We start from the raw sequence: 16728 nt of genomic DNA, 5'->3' as shown, positions 1-16728 counted from the left end.
AGTGTAAACGTTATTTGCTCACAACCTGCTACACTTGTGTGAAACAAGTTTTGATTTATTTCATACCATCACGCGCTCCATGTGAACAATGAGCYTGTGGCTGGTTTCTTTGTCCTCTTAATGTTGACGGAGCACGTGCGCCTGAGCACGCATTGAAGTACCTGCCCAGCTGGGCTTTTAAGTCATTTCTTATTCACCTCACACAGTAAGTCAAGTCTTTAAACAAAATATACAGTATATACAATCAAATTATAATAGATCCTCACAGTATTTGAAAAATCTTTCCAACACTCTRCCCCTCGATAATCATAGCTGATAAATAGGCTGTGGACATGTTTGAGTTATTGTCAGTTTCGTCTTCATACTATAGCATAGCTCTCCCTTTCATACTTTCCTTGTCAATTCATTATCTTCTAGCCTACTTTCGGAAAGCCTAAGGTAGGCCTAGGTTTTTGAATATGTTTTAAGGAAAGGAGAAATATTTGCTCTTGTGTCTGACATACGCTGGTGGCTTTGATTGACGGGTACTTTTACTGGGGTGTGCTGTGTTGTGTGTGAGTTCGCTGATTCTTTCTACAGGCTTATATGTCCAGCCAGAAAGTTTCCTAAAGTAGTCTGTCTGGACTCCATCTCTTTAATAAGAATCAAACGCTCCTGTCATTTGATCTGGTAAATGGCCTATTATCAGTAGCTTAGGCTACATTATCTCTCATTACGGTGTCTTCCCTTTGAAGAACGGTCGAATGACCTCAGCAGCAGGGTTTGTGATGTTATGTGAATATTTAGGGAAATGTGTGAGAACCCATCAGACTTCGTTTTAATGGTTTTGTGCAATGATATATATATGCAGAAAAGCCAACGGACAAGGTAGGCATATCTTTAATTGCACTCCCTTAATGTTGTCAATACAAAAATGCGACAGATCCTCTTCAACCTGGCATTTCTTCATTTGTTGATGAATATTCAATCATTTAAAATACCATGATAATAATGAAGTGTAATGGCTTGTTTCAAATAGGTTTTTATTAAGAAGCATATCCATTTAAACAGGTGTACAAACTGAATTGTGACCTCCCCTTTTGGGGGGGGGGGGGGGGGGGGCTATATGCAATGTCCTTTTTTGGAGGGGGTATCAAAAAAGTACTGACGTTTCGGTATACCGTGCAACACTAAGAGGACTCACACACACCGAACACACTCTTCTCCCTGCAAGAGTCAGTCCACACGTTACACTCATTAGAATGGTAATCTTTCTCTCTGGAGATGACAGCGTTTCTCTTCTGGGAGCTCTTGTTTTATTCATTGATTTTTAAGGTCTCCAATTAATGATCAAAATTAAGATTAAGGGATTTCATGGCGTTTGAATCGCATTGGAGTGCAGAGATATTTGTGTTTGTTGGCCTGAAATTATCCAGAGAAGCATGCTTACATTTTTTTTTAAATATCAATTTTGAAAAGGAGTTTGTGTACTTGATTCAGTAAGTCATGATTGTTGCTAAATCTAGGCTCAGATTACACACTAACCATTAGGAGGATGAAAAAAGATCTGACCTGGTAAAAGTGGTCAGGAGCAACATCTTTGTACTTTAGTGGTCAGGAGCAACATCTTTGTACTTTAGTGGTCAGGAGCAACAMCTTTGTACTTTAGTGTTGACTTACCATTCTTTCTGCAGGAGCAAGAGCTATATCAGAGGGAAGGACTGGGAGTCAATGAAGTTCGTTATGTCGACAACCAGGACTGCATAGGTGGGTGCCACTGTCAAACCATTGTCATTTTACTCCATACTATTATTATTAGACATGTATTGTGTATTTCTTCTACAGTAGGCTGTGAAGCCCATAGATATTGCTATGTTATATTTCATTCTATGTTGGAGCTCTTTCATACGCCCAAAATATATCTTGATATTGCAGCATATTTAGATGCCAGACCAGTGAAACAGGACATTTCTCCCAGCCTGTTTCACACATTCACTTTATCAACTTGTCATGGTGCAAAGTCAAATTCCCCTAGAGCAGCTCCTAAACTATTTTACTGCTTTAATATGTGGGACAGCACTCTGTAAGTCTCTATGCGATCTATATTGTGCCTGTACTGTAAGCTTCAATGTCAAACATAATGCAAGGACTGGCTTTAGATGGAAAAGATGCAATCTCTTTCTGTGTCTGACTGCTGACTAGGAGTTGCAACTAGGAACCAAACAGAGAGGCAAGGAGAGGTGTGTGAGTTTGTGCAGAGATTGGAGTGGAAATCTCCAGCTTCTGGGTGCCTTAGAGTGACATACAGAGACATGATTAACTTGAAGCCCTGTCTTTTTAAGGCTCGTACAAGACATGATGAGAGATACAGCCCTCGACAGAGCACTCACTTTTCAGAAACTGTGATTGCATGAAACCACCCCCACGACATGAGTTTGCACTGACTTCCTTCGACTGCACATTTAGGGCCCTATAAAATCTGCGGAGAACGCTGACGGTATCACGTAATCCAGAAATGACATTGGAAGTCAACAAAATAATACATTTTTATTGAACTTAGTAGGAAATCAACTAAATGTATTGAATAGATTAGAAAATGTATTACTTTGCTTAAGATTATCGTAAGACATTAACAAAATGCATCAGGGATTCGCATTTTCCTTAAACTTTCTGAAGAGGCAATGCAGGAATGCCCCTGTRTGTGTGTCCARGTTTGTCTACCAGTTTATGTAGCCGTTAGCGATGAAGTCAAAAACCTTCTCAATGTTAACTACAAAGTAGCTAATGCCTACCTGGCAGAATGATATTGTGATTATTTGCATCAATCGAGTGGTGATTTGTTAAGCAAACTCTGAAATCACTTGTGCTACAGAAACACCACTAACCAAACAAGTCTCTTGCTGGTGTGCACTTGAATGAAAGAGATATCTACACCCAAAAATAAAAAWTTCTTAGATTTTTCCCAGACCTTAAGTGTTTTCCTGATGTGGTTTAGGCATTGTTTTGGACTTAGAACATTCTATTTTGTTGTTTTTCTATAAAAAGTTTGAGACCGAAAACCTGTAAAAACAGGGAAAAATCATAAACTTGGAAAAACAATACATAGAAAACAGAATTAGGCAAATAAGAACACTGATTTTATAGGGCCCTATACAAAATAACTTCTCTGGAGTTAGTGGCGAAGAGGGTCCTCATTAAACCAGGAAGTTGCCATTGTGTAATGAGCATTTGTGATTGTCAGTGCTCTTTTGTTCCCCTCTGCCTATGTTTTCACAACCCCAACCTCCATTGAATAGGATCAAATGTCCCGTAGGTGGCAACGTGATCTATTTCGATTTGTATATCAAACAGGGTTTTGATTAGTCAGGTGCCAGGTTAACTGGCAGCCATGAATAATGTTCGTAAGACTTGCAAATTACTCGCTGGCTGTCCATTAATTCGCTCATCAATCTCCCCCCCCCCCAATTTATGCCCAGGTGCCTATTCATGCAAATGTATTGGTGTGCCTCCGTCAGATGTTATTCCAAACAGAATGTCCTGTATGAATAATTCACTAGGAGAGGTTATGATGAGCATCCGGATATACAAGGCATTGTGCCTCCAATTTGAACACCCAAAGCCTCAGACACAGCGCACAGTAGAAAGATACAAAGGTTGTCAATGTTCCAGGAAAGGGAACATTGAGACACCGATTGCATCTTTCCAGACATTCTGACAGTTGACCGCTCCTCTCTGGAATATGTTAGAATTTAACTTTATTTTGCATATGACTTCACACAGTGACATTGAGAAATGTTCAAAACACAAACCGCATTACAACATTAGTAGCACGAGACAAATTTCCCCCTTGCACATCAATAAAATACTTATCTTATTCGTATCTTAATAATTTGACTTGTAGTCAGCAGCATAGTCAACTCATCTGTAATAATGCATTCATTTATCCCCATAGACCTGGTGGAAGCAAAACTAGTGGGCATCCTGGACATTCTGGATGAAGAGAACCGTCTACCACAGCCCAGCGACCATCACTTTGCCAACACAATCCACAGCCAGCACAAAGACCACTTTAGACTGACGGTGAGAGCTGTGGGTGGAAGTTGCCTGCAGGCACATATCTGGGATCAGCTTAACCACCCTGGATCTTACCTTGAACCATCTATGTTGAAAAATGCTAAACTTACCTTAGATCAACATTTAGTGAACTGATYCTGTTACTGCCCTCTCACCACACTTTCATGCCAAGGGGTCACAATGGTATTGTAATGCACATTCTGGTACTTGGTCTATGTGAAACAACAGAGCTATTGTGAACCAGCAGCCCCAGTCCCTTTTCTTAGGGAACTTTTGTCACGCTTTCTGTAAGCTTGACAGGCGTAAAATCCTATTTGAAATGCAGCATTGATATAAATTCAGACCAACAGATTAGACTGGGCTGGCTACAGCTGGTTTTTAGACTATATTATTCGTCATTTTCATATGGAAATGTGGAATATATATTCTCTCAGATGTGTATGGTCATATAATATTAATCATGACTGCCTTACAGTATGATACTACCACAGATAGGTGAGTATCCTAATAGTGGCCACAGATCATGCATAATGATGAGGGTCTTAAAGATGACTTTTGCCATCACCACTTCAGCCCAGTCTATCTTACACAAGACAGAAATAAAGACAGACACACACACACATGTTACGTACAGTTGAAGTTGGAAGTTTACATACACTTAGGTTGGAGTCATTAAAACTCGTTTTTCTACCACTCCACAAGTTTCTTGTTAACAAACTATAGTTTGGGCAAGTCGGTTAGGACATCTACTTTATGCATGACACAAGTCATTTTTCCAACAATTGTTTACAGACATATTATTTCGCTTATAATTCACTGTATCACAATTCCAATGGGTCAGAAGTTTACATACACTAAGTTGACTGTGCCTTTAAACAGCTTGGAAAATTCCAGAAAATGAGTCATTTGAGTCAATTGGAGGTGTACCTGTGGATGTATTTCAAGGCCTACCTTCAAACTCAGTGCCTCTTTGCTTGACATCATGGGAAAATCAAAAGAAATCAGCCAAGACCTCAAAAAAAACTGTAGACCTCCACAAGTCTGGTTCATCCTTGGGAGCAATTTCCAAACGCCTGAAGGTACCACATTCATCTATACAAACAATAGTACGCAAGTATAAACACCATGGGACCACGCAGCCGTCATACCGCTCAAGAAGGAGATGCGTTCTGTCCCCTAGAGAAGAACGTACTTTGGTGCGAAAAGTGCAAATCAATCCCAGAACAACAGCAAAAGGGCCTTGTGAAGATGCTGGAGGAAACGGGTACAAAAGTATCTATACCCACAGTAAAACAAGTCCTATATCGACATAACCTGAAAGGCCGCTCAGCAAGGAAGACGCCACTGCTCCAAAACCGCCATAAAYAAAGCCAGACTACGGTTTGCAACTGCACATGGGGACAAAGATTGTACTTTTTGGACAAATGTCCTCTGGTCTGATGAAACAAAAATATAATTGTTTGGCCATAATGACCATTGTTATGTTTGGAGGAAAAAGGGGGAGGCTTGCAAGCTGAAGAACACCATCCCAACCGTGAAGCACGGGGGTGGCAGCATCATGTTGTGGGGGTGCTTTGCTGCAGGAGGGACTGGTGCACTTCACATAATAGATGGCATCATGAGGCAGGAAAATTGTGGCTATATTGAAGCAACATCTCAAGACATCCGTCAGGAAGTTAAAGCTTGGTCGCAAATGGGTCTTACAAATGGACAATGAACCCAAGCATACTTCCAAAGTTGTGGCAAAATGGCTTAAGGACAACAAAGTCAAGGTATTGGAGTGGRCATCACAAAGCCCTGACCTCAATCCTATAGAAAATTTGTGGGCAGAACTGAAAAAGCGTGTGCGAGCAAGGAGGCCTACAAACCTGACTCAGTTACACCAGCTCTGTCGGGAGGAATGGGCCCAAATTCACCCAACTTATTGTGGGAAGGTTGTGGAATGCTACCTGAAACATTTGACCCAAGTTAAACAATTTAAAGGCAATGCTACTAAATACTAATTGAGTGTATGTAAATTTCTGACCCACTGGGAATATGATGAAAGAAATTAAAGCTGAAATCAATCATTCTCTCTACTATTATTCTGACGCTTCACATTCTTACAATAAAGTGGTGATCCTGACTGACCTAAGACAGGGAATTTTTACTTGGATTAAATGTCAGAAATTGTGAAAAACTTAGTTCAAATGTATTTGGCTAAGGTGTATGTAAACTTCTGACTTCAACTGTATATCAATCTAATATGTCGCTGCCATCTCTCAGGTCCCTAGGAAGTCGAAGCTGGCTGTTCACAGGAATGTCAGAGATGATGAAGGCTTCATCGTCAGACACTTTGCCGGAGCTGTGTGCTACGAGACGGTAACCATCACGCACATCGATTATATTTTGATTTGCTCTTGTGATTGCGTGTTTAACCTTGTATGATGTAACTTTGCCAGACTWTATGCAGTTATATCTCAGACGTTGTGTAACTATGCAGCAGTTTTAAATATTGCTGCTGGTAAAAGTCTTCTCAGCTTGTTAGTAGGGCTGGGAATTGCCAGYGACCTCACGATACAATATTGTCACAATACTTGGGTGCCGATYTGWTTTGATTGGTCTACATTTTTAAACATATATTTTTKCATTAATAGACACTATGGCTGTTCCTGAATAATAAATCAACTCAGCAAAAAAAGAAACGTCCTCTCACTGTCAACTGCGTTTATTTTCAGAAAACTTAACATATAAGTTAATATAACACATAAATATTTGTATGAACATAGCAAGATTCAATAACTGAGACATATACTGAACAAGTTCCACAGACATGTGACTAACATAAATGGAATAATGTGTCCCTGAACAAAGGGGGGTCAAAATCAAAAGTAACAGTCGGTATCTGGTGTGGCCACCAGCTGCATTAAGTACTGCAGTGCATCTCCTCATGGACTGCACCAGATTTGCCAGTTCTTGCTGTGAGATGTTACCCCACTCTTCCACCAAGGCACCTGCAAGTTCCCTGACATTTCTGGGGGGAATGGCCCTAGCCCTCACCCTCCAATCCAACAGGTCCCAGACGTGCTCAATGGGATTGAGATCCGGGCTCTTCGCTGGCCATGGCAGAACACTGACAATGGGACCATCCACCTCCAAATCGATCCCGCTCCAGGGTACAGGCCTCGGTGAAACGCTCATTCCTTCGACGATAAACACGAATCTGACCATCACCCCATGTGAGACAAAACAGCGACTCGTCAGTGAAGAGCACTTCTTGCCAGTCCTGTCTGGTCCAGCGACGGTGGGTTTGTGCCCATAGGCGACGTTGTTGCCGGTGATGTCTGGTGAGGACCTGCCTTACAATAGGCCTACAAGCCCTTAGTCCAGCCTCTCTCAGCTTATTGCGGACAGTCTGAGCACTGATGGAGGGATTGTGCGTTCCTGGTGTAACTCGGGCAGTTCTTGTTGCCATCCTGTACCTGTCCCGCAGGTGTGATGTGCGGATGTACCGATCCTGTGCAGGTGTTGTTACACGTGGTCTGCCACTGCGAGGACGATCAGCTGTCCTACCTGTCTCGCTATAGCGCTGTCTCAGGCSTCTCACAGTTCGGACATTGCAATTTATTGCCCTGGCCACATCTGCAGTCCTCATGCCTCCTTGCAGCATGCCTAAGGCACGTTCACGCAGATGAGCAGGGACAGTTTCTTTTTGTGTTTTTCAGAGTCAGTAGAAAGGCCTCTTTAGTGTCCTAAGTTTTCATAACTGTGACCTTAATTGCCTACCGTCTGTAAGCTGTTAGTGTCTTAACGACCGTTCATTAATTGTTTATGGTTCATTGAACAGGCATGGGAAACAGTGTTTAAACCCTTTACAATGAAGATCTATGAAGTTATTTGGATTTTTACGAATGATCTTTGAATCACAGGGTCCTGAAAAAGGTACGTTTCTTTTTTTTGCTGAGTTTACATTTATATTGGTTGACAGAGTCAGCTGTTGTTTTGGCTAATCGATTGGGTCAAATTTTGAAACGTGTATTTTTCCATGCAGTGCCTTCAGAAAGTATTCACACGCATTTACTTTTTCCACATTTTGTTGTGTTACAACCTGAATTTAAGGTGGATTAAATGTATATTTGTTTGTCACTGGCCTACACACTATACCCCATAATGTCAAAGTGGAATGATGTTTTTTCGTGGGGCGAGTTTGAGAGAGAAACGGAATAGAGCTAAGCACAGGCAAAATCCTAGTGAAAACCTGGTTCCGTCTGCTTTCCACAAGAAACTGGGAGACAAATTCACCTTTCAGCAGGACAATAACCTAAAACACAAGGACAAATATACCTTGAGTTGCTTACCAAGATGACATTGATTGATTTGTTCCTGAGTGGCCTAGTTACAGTTTTTTTTTTAAATTGGCTTGGAAATCTATGGCAAGACTTGAAAATGGCTGTCTAGCAATGATCAACAACCAACTTGACAGAGCTTAAAGAATAAAAAAATWAAAAAAAAGTGCAAATATTGTACAATCCAGGTATGGAAAGCTCTTATCGACTTACCCAGACAGACTCACAGCTGTAATCACTGCCAAAGGTGATTCTAACATGTATTGACTCTGGGTTGAATATTTATCTAGTGAAGATATATTAGTGTTTTATTTTTCATAATTTTTTACAAATGTTAGAATTTTTCTTCCATTTTGACAGAGTATTTTGTCTAGATCGTTGACACAAAAAAATACAATTAAATCCATTTTAATCCCACTTTGTAACACAACAAAATGTGAATAAAGTGAAGGGGGTTAAAAGGGGTGTGAATACTTTCTGAAGACACCCTTTGTGTTTTAATAAAAACAACTACACATTAACGCAACATGCCACAATTTCAAAGAATTACTGAGTTACAGTTCATATACAGTTCCTAATCTATGGATTTCACATGACTGGGAATACAGATATGCATCTGTTGGTTACAGATACCTTAACAAAATGTATGGGTGTGAATCAGAAAACCAGTCAGTATCTGGAGTGACTGCCATTTGCCTCATGCAGCGCGACACATCTCCTTCGCATAGAGTTGATCAGACTGTTGATTGGCCTGTGGAATGTTGTCCCACTCCTCTTCAATGGCTGTGCGAAGTTGCTGGATATTGGCAGGAACTGGAACATGCTGTCGTACATGTCGATCCAAAGCATCCCAAACATGCTCAATGGGAATGGGTCACCTTTCTAGTGAGTATGCAGGCCATGGAAGAACTGGGACATTTTCAGATTTCAGGAATTGTGTACAGATCCTTGCGACATGGGGTCGTGCATTATAATGCTTAAACATGAGGTGATGGCGGCAGGTAAATGGCAAAACAATGGGCCTCAGAATCTCATCACGGTATCTCTGTGCATTCAAATTGCCATCGATACAATGCAACTGTTGTCGTTAGCTTATGCATGCCCATACCATAACCCCACCGCCACCATGGGSCACACTGTTCACAACGTTGACATCACCAAACCACTCATCTACACGACGCCATCTGCCCGGTACAGTTGAAACCAGGATAAATCCGTGAAGTGCACACTTCTCCAGCATGCTAGTACCATCATAGGTGAGCATTTGCCCACTGAAGTCTGTTATGACCGCAAACTACAGTGAGGTCAAGACCCTGGTGAAGATGACAAGCACGCAGATGAGCTTCCCTAAGACGGTTTCTGACAGTTTTTGCAGAAATGCTTTGGTTGTGCAAACCCACAGTTTCATCAGCTGTCAGGGTGGCTGGTCTCAGACCATCCCACAGGTGAAGAAGACTGATGTGGAGGATCTGGACTGCCGTGGTTACACGTGGTCTGCGTTTGTGAGGCCGGTTGGTTGTGGTCAGTAGCTGTGTGGTTGTGGTCAGAAGTTGTGTGGTTGTGGTCAATAGTTGTGTGGTTATGGTCACTAATTGTGGTAAGCAGTTGTGTGGTAGTGGTCAGAAGTTGTGTGGTAGTGGTCAGAAGTTGTGTGGTAGTGGTCAGAAGTTGTGTGGTAGTGGTCAGAAGTTGTGTGGTAGCTGGTTCATAGTTGTGTGGTAGTGGTCAGTAGTTTGTTGTAGTTGTGGTCAGCATTGAGTGGTCAGTAGTTGAGTGGTCAGCAGTTTGGTTGTGGTCAATAGTTGTGTGGTTGTGGTCAGTAGTTGTGTGGTCGTAGTTGTTGGTGGTTGTGGTCACTAACTGTGGTAAGCAGTTGTGTGATTGTGGTCAGTAGTTGTGTGCTTGTGGTCACTAACTGTGGTAAGCAGTTGTGTGGTTGTGTGCAGTAGTTTGGTGTGGTTGTGGTCAGTAGTTGTGTGGTTGTGGGTCAGTAGCTGTGTGTTTGTGGTCAGAAGTTGTGTGTTTGTGGTCAAAGTTGTGTGGTTGTGGTCAGTAGTTGTGTGGTCAGTAGTTGTGTGGTTGTGGTCACTAACTGTGGTAAGCAGTTGTGTGGTGTGGGTCAGTAGTTGTGTGGTCGTGGTCAGTAGTTTTGTGGTTACTGTCAGAATTGGTGGCTGTGGTCAGTAGTTGTGGGGTTGTGGTCAGTAGTTGTGTGGTCGTGGTCAGTAGTTTTGTGGTTACTGTCAGAAGTTGTGTGGCTGTGGTCAGTAGTTGTGGGGTTGTGTGGTCAGTAGATGTGTGGTTATGGTCAGTAGTTGTGTGATTGTGGTCAGAAGTTGTGTGGTTACTGTCAGAAGTTGTGTGATTCTGGTCAAAAGTTGTGTGGCTGTGGTCAGTAGTTGTGAGGTTGTGTGGTCAGTAGATGAGTGATCAGTAGCTGTGTGTTTGGTCAGTAGTTGTGTAGTTGTGGTCAGCAGTTGAGTGGTCAGTAGTTGTGTGGTCAGCAGTTGTTTGGTTGTGGTCAGAAGTTGTGTGGTTGTGGTCAGCAGTTGAGTGGTCAGCAGTTTGGTTGTGGTCAATAGTTGTGTGGTTGTGGTCAGTAGTTGTGTGGTTGTGGTCACTAACTGTGGTAAGCAGTTGTGTGGTTGTGGTCAGTAGTTTTGTGGTCGTGGTCAGTAGTTTTGTGGTCGTGGTCAGTAGTTTTGTGGTCGTGGTCAGTAGTTTTGTGGTTACTGTCAGAAGTTGTGTGGTTGCGGTCAGTAAGTTGTATGGTTGTGGTCAAAAGTTGTGGTAAGCAGTTGTGTGGTTACTGTCAGAAGTTGTGTGGTTGAGGTCATAAATTGTGTGGTTGTGGTCAAAAGTTGTGTGATAAGGAGTTGTTTGGTTGTGGTCAGTTGTTGTGGTCAGTAGTTGTGTGGAGAACAAGCTATAGGATGAAAAATACCAGAGTTTTGGCTCATGTACAGCCGACTAGCACTAACTAACACTACCAAAAAAAAGTACTGTCTTTATAACATCATCCAAAATATTATTGCAATATGTAACTATATTGATGTTTTCCCCTATCACTACTTAGCACACATGGCAAAGTCTGTTTATGTATTTGTCATGTTTTTTCTATGTGCGTGCGTTTGCAGATCCAGTTTGTAGAGAAGAATAACGATGCCCTCCACATGTCTTTGGAGAGCCTTGTGTGTGAGTCCAAGGACAAGTTTGTGCGAGAGCTTTTTGAGAACAACAGCAAGGACTCCAAGCAGAAGGCTGGCAAACTCAGTTTCATCAGTGTGGGCAATAAATTCAAGGTGAGGAAGGAGACTGTAGCAGCACCTGGCTCTGAGATGACACTTGAAGGAAAAACACAACACAAGTTCTTATTAGTTTGTGTAAATCTAAAATTCTTACAGCTTTTGACATTGTTTCACGTTCTGCTTTCGCTATTGAAGTGAGTAGTGTGTTTAGTTTGTAGTCTAATGCTTTTCCTATTGCTTATTTCAGATTGTAGTTTCAGATGTTATCCGTCACGTTAGAGAAAACGCTGTGCACTATTTTCCAACTTTTACCTTTGAACTTCTAATGCCTCTCCCCTCCCTCCTGCTTTTCTTCCATCCCTCCCTTCCTCTGTAGACCTCCAGTCTCCTACCTCTTTTCCCAAGAAATCCTTGTCAGCTAGAGAGGGGGGCGAAAGAAAAAGTGTGGAAAAAGTCTGAGATAGAAAGTAGCAGCCAGGCTAAAGTCGCTCACAAAGAAGTATAGTCAGCCAGGGACAGAAGGTAACTTGTCTCACTGTAGATTGTTTCAACAACACCATACTGTATCAGCAGATGCACACAGAGCACCCATCACTGACTTCCTGTCATATTTCCCCTCCACCTGTCTTTGTCTATGGTCTTTGTGTGCCGTGATGCTTGAGTTGACGCTTTTAGCACTAATTCACAAGATAATATGGACACAATGACCTGAGGGTAGCGTTGCAGAGAAAAGAGCAAGACCGGATCTTTTCAGCTTAATGACACAAATGTGCTTTAATAAAACATAAAATAATTATAAAAGTTAGGCATTGTGAGGCAATATATTGCAATGCTGTGAGGAAGGGAACATAGTCAAGTTTTATTTATGTTTAAAAGATTCATCCCTACTATGAGCAGTGAAAGATGCGTGTATTCAGGACACTCATTCATTCATCAGTTATCGTTCACTTATTCTGGAAAACATCCCAAAAAGTATTTACTTGGCACAGTTGCAGTCCATTTTTAATATATCTTGAGAAATCATCCAAATTAATTTAGGACTGATAAAAGCAAATCACATTGAGAACAGTGCAAGTGGCTTTTGCAGAATCGTCATGAGTCATGCATGGTTTTCCTTTGTCTTTCCGTGTGCTGTTATCCCTCACCTATTCACATGTTTTACTTTCTTGTCAACATAAGTATTGCTTTTCTTCAGTTGTAAATGTGAAATGTTAAATATAATCCCAATTTGTTTGTAAGTGCTCCTTACCCCCTTTTTGTGCAGTGCGGTGGGACTTAGACTAAGTATTAAGGAAGCTTTTTCTCTGCCTGCCTTCACAGACCCAGTTGAACCTACTGCTGGAGAAGCTTCGCAGCACTGTGAGTATCTGTGCCGTACCTGATGTCCTCTCTCACACACTGGTAGTCAGGAAATGGCCTCAGATTGGATGTGATCGATGGATATGTAATGGATATGATTTACCTGTCTTTCAAAGGGCTCCAGCTTCATTCGCTGTGTAAAACCCAACTTAAAGATGGTGAGCCACCAATTTGAAGGAGCCCAGATTCTGTCTCAGCTGCAGTGTTCAGGTATGGGCTTGGAGAGGAAGAAAATCGTTTTGAGAGGTATCATTAACACAATCGCATTGTAAAAAAAGCTAAGTAAACATTAGTTCATAATCAGTTATAAAGATTAGTAGAGACACACGAACACACACCTCTTTAAGACATTCTCTTCCCTTTCCTCCCCAGGCATGGTGTCAGTGCTGGACCTAATGCAGGGCGGCTTCCCCTCCCGAGCTCCCTTCCATGAGCTCTACAACATGTACAAGCAATACATGCCTGACAAGCTCATACGACTGGACCCCAGGCTCTTCTGCAAGGTGGATGGCTCCCCCAAACACAGTATTACATTTCATATGTAACCTTGCTCAGATGTTTATACATTTTAAGAGACTGATGGTTTTGGTTCTTGCTCCTCTGCAGGCTTTGTTCAAAGCACTGGGGCTGAATGAGAATGACTACAAGTTTGGGTTGACCAGAGTATTCTTCCGTCCTGGGAAGGTAAGCACTGCTTTCTGCTCTGTTTTTAATACTCTGCAGCAGTGTTTCCTAAACTCGATCCGGGGGATCCTAATAGGTACACATTTTTGGTTTTGCCCCAGCACTACACGGCTGATTCAAATAATCAACTCATCAAGCTTTGATTATTCAAATCAGCTGTGTGTAGTGCTGGGGCAAAAACCAAAATGTGCACCCATTAGAGTCCCTAGGACGAGCTAGAGAAAAGCTGCTGATTTACATAGGCCCAAATTACCTTGAGTGATTCTGTTGATGTCCTGTTTCTGGGTCAGTTTGCAGAGTTTGACCAAATCATGAAGTCGGACCCGGACCACCTGGCAGAGCTGGTGAAGAAGGTCAACCAGTGGCTGGTCATCAGCCGCTGGAAGAAGGTCCAGTGGTGTGCCCTTTCCGTCATCAAACGTACGCTGACTCATACTCGCACTGAGCTGGACGACATACAGTAGCTCTCCTAGTTAAAAATAATAATGTATTTAGTTGTTAAGGACAGATACAATTAAAACATTGACGCATTGAATCATCATTAAGAGTCTGTTGCGTTGCACCATCATGCTTTATTATTAGTCACTAGACAGGCTTAAAAATGGCGTTAAAGAAAACAAAGGAGTATAACTTATAAAACAACCACCGTAACAAAAAATGTTAACGATTTCTGCTGAATCAGAGTTGCTAAACTTCCCCTTCAGGATGTCTCATAGCTGAGGCTATATGCACTGGTACGGCTGGCTGCACTTCCATTTATTTTCCTTCAAAAAACTCCAACTTAATATCCCTACAAGTTCAGTCAACAGATCATAGGGAGTGTGTGTAGCTTCATCTCTGTTTGTGTGAATAGGCCCAATACTATGCTGATGATTGGATCTCRTTCTTACTCTTTCTCTTTTCTCACTTTCTCTCACTCTTTCGCTTTCTGTCATACTCACTCACTTTCTCTCTCTGGCTCTCTATCTCTACCCCCCCCCCACACACACACACACAGTGAAGGAGAAGATGAAGTATCGTGCCTCTGCCCTTATTAAGATTCAGAAGACCGTCCGCATGTGGCTCTGTAAGAGGAAACATAAGCCACGGTGGGTGTACACACACACACACACACACACACACACATTCCCTTTGTTTGAAAGTGCTTAACACTGTGCCTTTTGATAGCTTCTACACATTGTGCAGTTAGAAGTTCAAATCTATCTGGAGAGCTCAGCCGTGACTCCTGGCACACTCACCATATTGCATTAAGAAATGTTAGTCTTACTGTATTGCTTTTGAAGATACAGTATGTCGTTGTCGTATTGCCTTTGGAAAATATATATTGCTTTTGTGAATGGGATGAGTGTTTTGAATTGACTGCTCAGGACCCTAGAATGTGTGTGATGGGTTGTTTGACAGATAAAGCCAAAGGCAGCTGAGATTTCTGTACTTCATTTGAAATACATTTGCAAAAAAATGTAAAAGCATGTTTTCACTTTCTCATTATGTGGTATGTGTAGATTGGTGAGTAAAACAAATCTGATTAATACATTTTGAATTCAGGCTGTAACACAACAAAATGTGGAATAAATCAAGGGGTCTGAATACTTTCTGAAGGCACTGTACATGATCTGTGAATAAGTTATTATGTAGCTAGCACAAAATGTCAGTTTCACACAAACCATTTTCAAGCATAAAAACTAAAATAGGCTTTTATTCATCTCAACCAATACGATGTGTGTGTGTTGGCACGTGCACGCTTTAGTGCTCACACTTATATTTGCTCCTATATGTGTATGTGTTCATACGTGTGTGTGTGTGTGTGTGTGTGTGTGTGTGTGTGTGTGTGTGTGTGTGTGTGTGTGTGTGTGTGTGTGTTGCGGCCACAGCATCGATGGCATGGTGAAGGTGCGTAACCTGAAAACGCGGATGGAGCGCGTCAACGAGGTGGTGGGTGCACTGAAGGAGGGCAAGCAGGAGATCGCCAAGCAGGTCCAGGAGCTGGGGGCCTCCATCGACACCCTTATGGCCAAGATTAAGGTGAGGACAGCTCCGTGGGTGAAAGTGCTCCTAGGCACAGATCTAGGATCAGCTTCCCCTCCCACTATCCTAATCTGGGAATTGCAAAACTGACCCAAGATCAGCATCCAGGGGCAACTTCACCCTAAACCGAAAAGGACAGGGTGACTCACCTCTCTTACTTTTCTGATCTAATCCCGCATATCTCATCTCTCTCATCTCAACAGGAAGCCATTTCCTGGGGTTGTTTTTGATGTTCCCTCAAAACAATTTCAGCACTGAGCAAATTTTATATCTGCTGAGCGCAAAGTTGGGAAAATTCTGAGGCTTTAAAATTACAGTTTTAACAGTGGCCAAATAAGCTACTGTGGCTTTTTGATCATAATGTAGTCCTACCAGAGTGGCCTACCATCAAAAACAATGGAGAAAATGCATCCCATTAATATTTTAACATAGCTATTGAAGTAGCTATTGAAACAGCTGTTCTATGATACAGCCTACAGTAGCAGCCAATGTGTGGTGTTCAATGTAGGCCTACATTCCATGAGACTGTTGAAAAAATTCAGGGCTTGGCAGTATCCTGTTGAGCCACTTAAACAAGGACGTGACTGAAATGTTTTGTGTGTTTGATGCAAGAAACCACATCACAAAATAAAATGTTATATTATTCCCATTCAATTATTATTATTACAGAGAATCAGACGGAAATTGTATGCTACCCACTGCCTATTGGCTTCTTGGCTTATTCAAACCTGTCTCAAAATAGAACACTGACCCTTTAAGGCATAAAAAAGATCTTTACTTGACTCGTTTTACACGTTGTGTGCTCTTCTAGGAAGCAATCACCAGAAATGAGTTGTAACTGGGCTAGTAACTCACTAACTAGCAATGAATTTGAACAAATGTGCACACGCGGCTATGCACTTTGATCTCAAAACAAGCGCATCTACTCGTGACCGCTTGTGCCCATCAATTCAATTTGCCTAAAACAAAATCACAGACTGTCTTGCATAGTTAGATTTGTTTCTGTATGTTGCATTAAAAGGGGCTAATACTAT

The 16728-nt window shown here is 41.9% G+C and overlaps 1 protein-coding gene across 5 annotated transcripts in view; it reads left to right on the top strand.

Annotated features, from left to right (window-relative positions):
* The window catches only part of LOC112068102 (unconventional myosin-VI), a 78981-nt gene that overhangs the window by 42640 nt on the left and 19613 nt on the right, over nt 1–16728 (top strand). For all 5 annotated transcript variants that reach the window (XM_024135138.2, XM_024135137.1, XM_024135135.1 and 2 more), the window contains exons 15-25: nt 1674–1746; nt 3932–4059; nt 6319–6414; nt 11516–11680; nt 12947–12985; nt 13102–13195; nt 13358–13488; nt 13592–13669; nt 13960–14089; nt 14667–14757; nt 15541–15691. In XM_024135138.2, the coding sequence (XP_023990906.1) occupies nt 1674–1746; nt 3932–4059; nt 6319–6414; nt 11516–11680; nt 12947–12985; nt 13102–13195; nt 13358–13488; nt 13592–13669; nt 13960–14089; nt 14667–14757; nt 15541–15691 (1176 nt within the window). The remainder of the gene's footprint in view (nt 1–1673; nt 1747–3931; nt 4060–6318; nt 6415–11515; nt 11681–12946; nt 12986–13101; nt 13196–13357; nt 13489–13591; nt 13670–13959; nt 14090–14666; nt 14758–15540; nt 15692–16728) is intronic.

This window comes from Salvelinus sp. IW2-2015, unplaced genomic scaffold, assembly GCF_002910315.2.
Source record: "Salvelinus sp. IW2-2015 unplaced genomic scaffold, ASM291031v2 Un_scaffold83, whole genome shotgun sequence".
NCBI classification, from domain to species: domain Eukaryota; kingdom Metazoa; phylum Chordata; class Actinopteri; order Salmoniformes; family Salmonidae; genus Salvelinus; species Salvelinus sp. IW2-2015.
Note: the sequence above shows the minus strand (reverse complement) of the source record. Positions and strands in the feature narration are given on the sequence as shown.